The sequence below is a fragment of the Diabrotica virgifera genome, chromosome 4 (genome assembly GCF_917563875.1).
Source record: "Diabrotica virgifera virgifera chromosome 4, PGI_DIABVI_V3a".
NCBI lineage: Eukaryota > Metazoa > Arthropoda > Insecta > Coleoptera > Chrysomelidae > Diabrotica > Diabrotica virgifera.
Genome location: NC_065446.1, coordinates 136,207,808 through 136,218,739, shown reverse-complemented (window position 1 = coordinate 136,218,739; position 10,932 = coordinate 136,207,808). Strand labels below are relative to the sequence as shown.

General features: G+C 36.4%; 1 protein-coding gene across 1 annotated transcript; it reads left to right on the top strand.

Annotated features, from left to right (window-relative positions):
• Positions 1 to 1,306: 1,306 nt before the first annotated feature.
• Positions 1,307 to 8,778, top strand: LOC114328435 (thyrotropin-releasing hormone receptor-like; the record flags this gene model as incomplete). Its single annotated transcript, XM_050649322.1, has 2 exons — positions 1,307 to 1,354; positions 7,846 to 8,778. Coding segments are annotated over 2 exons (834 nt in total), but the record flags the coding sequence as incomplete, so codon positions are not given.
• Positions 8,779 to 10,932: the final 2,154 nt, after the last annotated feature.

The following is a 10,932-nucleotide window of genomic DNA, read 5'->3' as shown; positions in this document are numbered from 1 at the left end:
TTCGGACACAACTTTGTTTACCCATCGTTCGATTCATCCTCTCGACCATCCCATCTGATTGAGGATGCTAGGGTGTCGTTCTGGTCTTATTGACACCAATCAATTTACAAACATTTTGGAAAACGATTGACTCAAAGTTTCACCCTTGGTCGGAGTGGATCTCCAAGGGAACACCAAATCGGCTGACGAATCCTTTAGTAAGTACCTCTGCAACGGTAGCAGCTTTGGTACCGCAAAGGCCTCGGTCCATTTCGTAAAATAATCCATAGCCCAGGATATATGTATTTCCAGCATCCGTTTCTGGAAATGGACCAGCAATGTCGACTGCTACTCTTTCCATAGCATTACCAACATTGTAGGTACTGTTTCGTAAGTGCTCTCTTTTTACCAACTGGACCATTCCTGGTTGCACATAGTTCATATTTCCAGCGCCATCTTCTTACATCATCATTTCACCCAACAAAACCGTTCTCGAACCTTTTTCAGAGTCTTCAGTCCACCTGATGCACCGTCATGCAACTGACGCAATACTCCTGACACTTTACTTTTAAGTACAATCAACTGAAGCTTAGATTCTGTACCATTCTATCTAATCAGCCCTAAACATCCATCCTTGGATATAGGCCTCCTCTTCCTTCTTCCATGCCTCTCTATCTTGGGCAATTTGCATCCATTTTGACCCAGTGTGTTTCTTCAGGTCATCTGACCATCGCATCTGTGGCCTTCCCCTTTTTCGTTTGTGGTTCCATGGTCTCCAATGTATTACCATCTTAGTCCATCTTTCATCCTTCTGCCGTAGGGTGTGTCCGGCGAACTTCCATTTAAGCTTTGCTACTTGGGTAGAGACGTCTTTCACTTTTGTTTTGTTACGGATCCATTTGTTTCTTTTCCTGTCTGATAATTTAATGTTCAGCATTTGTGTTTCCATGGCTCTTTCTGTCTTTGCTATTTTTTCCATATTCTCTTTTGTAAACGTCCATGTCTGAGAGCCATATATTAAAACAGGGAGTATACATTGATTGAAGACTTTTGTTTTTAGGTATTGCGGGTATTTTCTGTTCTTTAGAATATAAGACAGTTTTCCGAATGATGCCCAGGCCAACCTTATTCTTCTCTTTTTTTCTTCGGTCTGATTTTCTGTATTTAATCTAGTGATTTGTCCTAGATATATACATATTGTTTTACTTGTTCTATTCTTGTTTGTGCCACTGTAATTACTAGTTCTTCTTGTTGATTGGTCATGGTTTTTGTTTTACTGTAATTCATCTTCAGTCCTATCTTTGTCGATTCTCTATCTAGTTCTTCCATCATTCTTTGTAATTCTTCAATTCTTTCTTCTATTAATACAATATCATCAGCATATCGTAAGTGATTCAGATATTGCCCGTTTATGTTTATACCCAAACCATCCCAGTGCAGTTGTTTGAACACATCTTCTAGCGCTTGGTTGAATAGCTTGGGCGAGATGGTATCTCCTTGTCTTACTCCTCGGTTTATTTTAATAGGCTCCGTTTGTTTCATTAGCTTGATAGTTGTTGTTGCCTTATCATATATATTTGTAATTAAGTCGGTATATCTGTAGTCTATTCTGCTGTTTTGTAGGGAATTTTTTACTGCCCAGTGTTCCACACTATCAAATGCTTTTTCGAAGTCAATAAATGCCATATATAGCGGGATATGATATTCGTTAGCTTTTTCGATTAATATCTTCATCGTTAAAAGGTGGTCACTTGTACTGAAGCTTTTTCTAAATCCGGCTTGTTCTCTTGCCTGGTATCCATCTAATTTAGTTGTTAATCTGTTTGTTAATATCTTGGTTATGGGCCATTCCACGAACATACGCCTGTTTTGGATTACTTCGACAACGAATATTTTACTGTGCAACATAAGAAGTACGAAAGTAAATGGCGCTAATAATTATTCCAATAAACAACAATGTAATTTGCAATTTACTTTCGTTCTTCTTATTTTGCACAGTAAAATATTCGTTATCGAAGTAATCCAAAACAGGCGTATGTTCGTGGAATAGGGTATAATAGTTTGTACATCACATTTAGTAAAGTTATGAGTCTGTAATTCTTTAGATCCTTTTTGTCTCCTTTCTTAAATAGTAACAATGTTACTGCTTCGTTCCAAGTGTTGGGTATTTGTTTTGTCATTAATATTTTATTCATAAGTGTGTACAAAACTTCTCTAGTTGTTTTCCCACCATTTTTTAGCATTTCTACAGTTATCCCGTCTTTTCCTGGCGATTTATTATTCTTCATCTCCTTGAGTGCTCTTTTTATCTCATTCTTACTGATTTCTGGTTGTAAGTCGGAATTGACATTTTTTATTTTTATTTGTAATTGCTTAAGGATTTCTTGTGTTGGTTTCTGTTTTGTATTGTAGAGGTTTTTATAATATTCTTGTGTTATTTGTATAATTTCTTCTATATTATTGGTCTCTATGCCTTCTTTGTTCTTTATACTATTAATCTATATGCTTCCAAGCTGTGGTTTTAAGCACTTCATATTTTTATTTTGTTCAATGGTTTTTTCTATTTTTTCTTCCTGTACTCTCCTTTGACTTTCCTTGATGTTCCTTCTGACAGCTTTGTTTACCTCTTTGTAATCTACTGTGTTTCTCCTATCTTGTTCTATTAATGTTTTTCTTTTGCTCATGAGGTTTTTTGTTTTCTGGGATATATAGTTTTCCTTTTTATTCTTGTTTGTGCTACCTCTTTTCCCGCCTTTGCTAATGTATCGGTTAATAGCTGATTTATTTCATCGATATTTTTGTTTTCGAAATCTCTAGTGGCCGGTATACTTTCCCTTATTTTTTGTTTATATTCCTCTTTTGCTTTCTTAAGTTTTCCCATATCTAGTTTCGATCTATTTTCCATTTTCTTTTTTGTTTCGAATTGGCTATTAATGCTGATATTGGCTCTGACAAGTCTATGATCACTACCGGTTGAGAAACGATTCAGCACTGTAACATCTTTGATGATGGCTTTTTCTGTTGTAAGGATGTAATCTATTTCGTTTTTAGTATTGCCGTTGGGACTTATCCATGTCCATTTTTTTGCGGTTTTTTGTTAAAAAACGAGTTCATAGCAAAAAGTTGTCTTTCCTCCAAGTAGTGCATTAATGTATGTCCTCTATTATTTCTTTCGCCGTATCCATATTGTCCTATTCTGTGTTCGTCTTCGTCTATTCTTACCCCTAATTTGGCATTGAAGTCTCCAATTATTAGCGTCAATTTAGTTTTCTTTTCTTCCACAGCGAGTGTTATTTCTTCGTAGAAGTTTTCAATATCTTCATCTTTATATGTGCTTGTTGGTGCGTATACCTATATAATTTTCAACGACGTTCTTTTGCATTTAAGCATAATGTAGGCTACTCTGTCTGATATACCCTTGGTGGATTGTATGTATCTAACGATTCTCTTGTTTATTATAAAACCAACTCCGTTGTTGGTGTTATCTTCATTACCTTTGTAGTAAAGCATGTTTCCCGAGTTTAATAGTATTTTTTGTTCTCCTTTTCTTCTTATCTCTGACAGACCGATGACATCCCATTGTATATGAGTTAGTTCTTCTTCTAATTCGTGGAGTTTAGTGTCTTCATTCATGGATCTGATGTTATATGTACCTACGTTTAGTTTAGTCGAATGTTTGCCTCCCCCAGAATCCTTGAGGCGGACCGGTTTGTCGGTGTGGGACTGTGAGTTGTTGTCTCTACCCACCTGGGGTAATATTCCGTTTGTTTTGTGATTCGACATGTTTTTCTTTGAAGAGGGTTTTTTGACATTAAAACGCCACGCTTGTCAGGCGGGTTGGCGAGTTTTCATTCAGCCGCCCATTCTGGGTCAGACGCTGTTGTCAGCCGCTCATTCTGAGTCAGACGCTGCGCTGTTTTGATTCCATACAAACCCTAAAATCAAGGGGTTCCCACGTCCGCCATCCATACCGTACCGAAGGTGTTTTTCTCCGCCATGGCTGCCGTTGTGGACTTCATCCGTAACCTTGGACAAGGGACCCTAAACAGGTACTAGTTTCCCGGGTCAGAAAACCCCTGGAATCTACGGAGGGCAGGGATTGATTCATTTTCCCTGGTAGGACTATCCAAAGGAGTTCCTATCCGCTACCCGCTCTGTACCATTACCGTTTTCAAAGGCTCTGTACAGAAAATCATCTTTTAGTATCAGGCAATTCCATTGGCTCCACTAGGCCTTGTCTTCTGGACTACATGCACTAATATCCTGCCAAGAAGGTCTCTCACCTCAACGCATCCAATCATCCAATACTCTTTTTAAATATGGATCATCTGCTTGGGCGTCTTGTAACTGTTGAGGCTACCGTTGATCATTAATGACGGTGGTAGGAATAAGAAGCAAAATCATTCCTTTAATTTAACACTGTGATTACAGATGAAGTTTTTCAATCCTAATAGCAACATTAATAATATTGAAAATATTAAAAATATTACTAAAAGATTTTTAAATTGAAAAACTTATTGGAACACTTTCCTTTTTTTAATTTAAAAATCTTTTAGTAATATTTTTAATATTCTCAATATTATTAATGTTGCTATTACGATTGAAAAACTTCATCTTTCATTTGCCAGATGACGCTAGTTACCTAACCTATTTGTTTCAGTTGCAATGTGTGGGAGAGGCTCTCGGTGCTGGTCAGTTAGGATATGGAGAACAAGCCTGCGCTCTCTCCGATGAGATTCCAATAAGAATCGAAAATCGCGATTCAGAGAGCTAGATTGCACTCCGTATTCTAATTGAAAAGTAAGATTGTTTTGCCTTCGCATTGCAACTGAATAAAAATGGTATACATTTTTACTGTGATTACAATTTGCACTGCATCTTCGTCTCGAAAGGACATCAGCATTTGAATGAACTCTTCCAGTTCTGTGTTCTATCTCGTAATCATATTATTGTAATCGTTCTATACCTCTTTCCATGTGGCTCTCTGGATTACGGAATTTTATAAACCATTTTAGAACAGCGTGATCTGTTCGAAGAAGCAACAGCGTGATCTGTTCCAAGAAGGAACAGCGTGATCTGTTCGAAGAAGGAACTTTCTGCCATACAAGTATTTACGGAAATGTTCGCATGCCTTCACTACGCCTAGCAGTTCTCTTTTGGTAACGCAATAGTTTCTTTCAGGTTTCGACAGGACTTTTCTAAAGTAGGCGATGACTTTTTCCTATCCGTCCTGGATTTGGGAGAGAACAGCTCCTATTGCACTGTTGCTAACATCGGTTGTCGATTATGCCTTGCCTCTGAATCGAAATGAAACATAAATTGTCTTTTAATTCACTTTTTGATACTCTTTTCTCTCCTCTGTTAAGAGCAAACAGTAGCGATCAACAGGTAGCAACAAACACGTTCCAAGATTGCGGCTCTAATTTTAAATATATTGTCGAGACATTTGGCACACAAATTCGTAATATAATAAAGGATGGCGGTACAGAGCCCAATTTCAGAAATATGTTAGTATGTGGAAATTACTCTATAACTAAATAAAATATTGATAAAAGGAGCCTGTACCGCCATTAAAAAAGACAAAAAATACACTTTCTTCAAATAAACTTTTTTATCCCGTGCCTAGATTTTGTGTCATATTGGAACTACTAAAAATCGATTTTTTTATAACAAGAAATCGAACGTCACTGACTTGGCAACAATTCGAGTCTATGTGTATAAAAATTATTGTTTTTGATAATATAAACGTCACTGTCAGTGTCGAATTACCGACGCACTGTTGCCTCACTTTTGAAAGTTCGCAGAACTTTCGCAGTCTTGGGCCGCGTTTGTTGCTACCTGTTGATCGCTACTGTGTGCTCTTAACTTTGTTAGGGGCTTGGAGATACTGGAAAATCGTCGATAATATGTACATAGGCCAAGGAAACTTCTAATTTCGTGTTTATCTTTTAATATTGGCCAATCCTTTATCGCTGCAGTCTTTTCAGCTGTTAAACCATTACTTGATATAATATGTCCCAAATACTTATCTTCTCGTCTAAACATCTGACATTTCTTCGGACTTAACTTCAAATTCACTGCCCGTATCATTAAAAGACTTCCATTGGATTCTTGGCATGTCAATCGAAGGATATTCCAAACACAACTACATCATCCAAATAAACCAGGCATGTTTTCCATGTTAGACCTCTTAAAACTGCCTCCATTAATCTTTCATTAAAGTCTTTTTAAATTGTTTTTACAAAGTCTTTCCGAATACCGAATACTTAACGCACTCCGATTAATCCCGACAAACAATACGTTTCGATATTCAAAAGTCTTTTAAAGTCACCTTTAGTTTATATTTATTTTAAATTATTACTCCACACACCGTACAACAACTGTAGTGAGTTTAATAAGTACGGTAAATAAACTCACGATTCGGATTTATACACGACTATTTTTATTTTAACAAGTTTACAACTCGCAATTTCTCTTATAACTAACTCTACTTTACTAACAAAGACGTTCCTCTTTTTTACTTCTTCTTCTTCTTCTTAGCCTTCTATCATCCACGTTTGGACATAAGCCTCTCCCAACTCCTTCCATATGTTGCTCAGGTCTCTATCCTGAGCAACATATTTCCAATGTGTTCCGGCTACTCTTTTAATATCATCAACCCACCTCATTTGTGGTCTTCCTCTCGGTCGTTTACTTTCGTAAGGTCTCCAGTGTTGTATTGTTGCATTCCAACGTTGGTCTTTTTGTCTAGCAGTGTAGCCTGCGAAGCTCCATTTAAGTTTGGCAACTTTTGTTGTTATGTCTTCGACTTTTGTTTTTGATCTTACCCAGTCGTTCCTCTTTTTATCTGACAGTCGTATACCTAACATTGCTCTTTCTGTTGTGGCTAGTTTATTCATATTTGCCTTGGTTAGGGTCCAGGTTTGACATCCATATGTCATGATAGGAAGGATGCACTGGTTGAACACTTTGTTCTTCAAGTATTGGAGTATTTTGCGGTCCTTAAGTATCCAAGTAAGTTTTCCAAATCCTGCTAATACCAGTCTTGCTCTCCTAGTAATTTCCGCACTTTGGTTCTCATTGTCAAGTTTCAGGATTTGGCCTAGGTAGATATTATATTCCTGGACTTTTTCTATCTCACTGCCATTTATAGTTATACGTCTGGGGTCATCTGTGTTTGTCATTATTTTTGTTTTGCTCATATTCATTTTTAGTGCGACGTATCAGGAGCTGCCTGCGAGCTCATCCATCATAATTTGCAGTTATCGAATGAGCTCGCTATAATCACAATGTCGTCAGCGAATCTGAGGTGGTTTAGCTTGTTGCCATTAACGTTAATGCCATAGGTCGACCAATTTGTAGTTTTTTATACATAATGCGTTATTCCAGAAAATTCCGATCATCTTTAGTACCTGTATTCTGACAGTCGCTTCTCGCTGTGACTAGTACATAAAGTGGTCGGTCCATAAGGTTCCATGCTATGTCCAGTTGAAACCGTTACTCAACTCATTCGCTGCAGATCACGAGCCAGCGCGTGATGTGGTTACTTCAGTCAGGTGCCGTTCACGCGCCAGCGAGGATACGGTTACGTCAGTTAGGTGTCGTTCAACAAACTGGCTCCTAGCCAAGTTCCATCCTCTTCGATCGGCAGCGAATGGGTTAAGTTCGGTTGAAATTAACTCTTTCGTTGCATTGCATAATATATTAAAATTCTATGAAATTGATTTCGAGATGATGTACTTATTTTTACTATAAATTATATATTTTATTGAATATATAATATTAAGACAGTTTAAGAATATATAATAGTAGGTGGTAATTGTGTAATTTATATTAAATACAATACTAACTCATTTTTTATTTTGCAGCCCTATTTTGGCGATCACTCAATACAGCACCGAAGAATATATCGATGGTTCACTAGTTTTCGTGTGTTTTAGCTTAGTGGAAGACTTATTTCCTTGTATATTCTTCATAGGTTCCGTTGTAGTCTTCTTTGTCTTCCCTTTGGGCATATTAATTTGTGTATACGCCCTGATAGCCACATCGTTGATGTCACAACCTTTGGCGATGATAGCATCTAGAAACTTGACATCTCCAGCCCAAAACGTCATTAAATACAGAAAGCAAGTGATTTTGATGCTTGGTACTGTAGTTCTGGCATTTTTTATTTGTTTGTTGCCGTTTAGAGCACTTACTTTGTGGATAATCATCGCTCCGGCAGGTTCCAGTTTCGAGCTAGGCTTCGAAAGATACTACAACATCCTCTATTTTTCCAGAATTATGTTCCACATTAACTCGGCAGTTAATCCGATTTTGTACAATATCATGAGTTCCAAATTTCGTGGAGGTTTTTTTAAGTTATGCGGCGCCAAGAGTCTAAGAAAACGGTACCTGAAGAAACCAGAAATTACTAGAAAAAGCACAAGCTCTTCAACGCATACCTCCTCGCAGCAGACATCAGAAACTTTCCTCAAAAGTAGCAGAACCTATTCGAGGCAGTCCAGTAGTCTCAAAGAGGTTAAGGAAGAGGACGAAACATCAAAAGTTCCTGGGAAGAATTTAGTTAAAAACGTGTACGTCAGAGCTCCGATTGAGATTGTTGCTGGAATCAACGGAGAAAAACTACCTAGTGGGGAAATATACGTTTGACACAATAAGTGAGCACTTACAGTTTGTAAAGCTTTTGGTTCATGTATAAGGTGTCCCTTTACATTAATGAATTGTTTTTGTGATACTACACAGGAAAAAAATAATAACAAAATTTTGTTTGTGAGTTATTTAATAGTTATTTATGTATTAAGAGCGAAAAGTGATACATTATTGCTTGAGAGTAAAAGTTACCGCTCGACGCGTAACGGAGAGTGGTAATTACTCGAAAGCAATAATGTCACTTTGCGCTTGTAATTCATGCAACATTTTTTCTACAATCACTTAATAAAATGAAACTATTTTCTATTTTTAAATAATTAACTTAATTGTAACTATTTTATATCTGTCATTATAATGTCATACCATTAACTTTCATATCTTTCAGTTTGAATGTTCAATGTGTTTGTATTGTATGGTTGTAGGGTTGCTACGGACAACGCACGTAAAATCTCACTTTACGCGCTAGAGCGATAAAGTGACGGTACTCAGAAACGTCAACTTTTCGTTGCCACTGACAAGCAAAAAAGTCTTCTTTATCAAGTGATTGTAGAAAATAATTATTTATTTATCCAAAACATCGGCATGCTTACTTCCATTGTCTCAACAAAACTGTTCATCCGCCTCATGTCTGGAGTAACTGATAAAAAAAGCTTGGCGAACTCTGTTTCGCAAGTTCCCATTCGAAACATATCTGCGTTTTCTAACCCCCTCTCTTGAATGAAACACCACAGTGTTTTTCCGGCGTTGCCAAATCTGGACTTCTTAGAGGCCAAGGCAATTGGTATAATATGACATTTTGGAGAAATTCGTCCAATCTATTGATCCGGGAAGATTTTATTTACGCGGCTGCGGACAGTGAGAGCAAAATGGGGTGGAATGCCATCTTGTTGAAAATAAAGTGTCAGCAGTTCCCTGGGCTCTCAATTCCGGTTCATGCGACGGAACGCTAACAGTATTGGGTCGGTGTTAAAACAGTGTCATTAAAACTGTAAAGGGACTTTCCGGCCACCCTGTATGTACAAATTATAACAAATGTTATTTATATGAGTTGGACAACTTCGTGTAACTGAAATTCAATAATATTATCTGAGTACCATTTCAAAACATAGAGTACAGAGTACAGAGGAGTCTGCAACGAAAGAAGAGGGTAGTTCAATGGTAGCGTGTAAAGGATAGTCCCGTTAAGATAGTCAAAATGCTCTCACTCCCAGAATTCAATTTTTTCATTTTTTTACGTTATAGGTGATTAAAAAATAAGACTTAGCGCAATTTAAATCCTCCGAAGAAAAAGTTCACACAATTCACACGCATAGTTGAGGCTTTTATAAAACCTGCAGCTAGATTCCGTGCACTGTAGATATCTACATGTCGCTTTCTATCGATATTTGAATATCAAAATATTTGAATTTTTAGCTTTAATTGAATTATTTTCTAGTTTTGCTAGGTTATACTCTAATTGATAAACTAGAGCAAAACTAGAAAATAATTCAATTAAAGCTAAAAATTCATATATTTTGATATTCAAATATCGATAGAAAGCGACATGTAGATATCTACAGTGCACGGAATCTAGGTCCTGTACCTATTTTTTCATAGATCCACAGGTTGAGTGTACATAACCTCAAAATGCATCTTTTTTCGAAAAAAGTATATTAGTTTTTTATTGAGATGGCGGGAGGTCTAATTTTTATTTTGTGTATTTTATCAAAAACTATATTTCTAATTTTTTCAGATTTTTGCGTAAAGTACGCCATCTTAAAAATCCCGTAAAACGGGTTTTTAGGTATTTTTGTGACTTTCCCCATTATACAGACTTCAAAATAGATCAAATGAAGAATTTTTGTATACGTAATATGTATATAATTTGAAGTAACTGGGTCCTTTAAGATATTAAAAAAATTAGAGAAAACCTCCCAAAAACGTGAGGATTTTTTTGTGGTTTTTTTTTGGGAGTTTGAAGGTATTTCGTATATAAACTTTTGAATGTTATAAAAAATTATTTTTTTTTCTTTGGTTTGTATGACTGCGGACCTTAGGGTCCATTCGCCCATCATTTTTACATAAATTTTAATTACTCTATTTAAACATATGTTTATTTTCCTTCCCTATTAATACATTACAATATCATATCATTATTATTATTATTATAAATTATCATTTTACTTCTATTTTAAGAACTCAGTTACTTTAAATTATAATAATCTATAATCTATAGAAATCCTTGATTTGATCTATTTAGAAGTCTATAAGATAGGGAAAGTCCCCAAAAACTCCTAATAGTGCAGCCAATATGTGAAACAA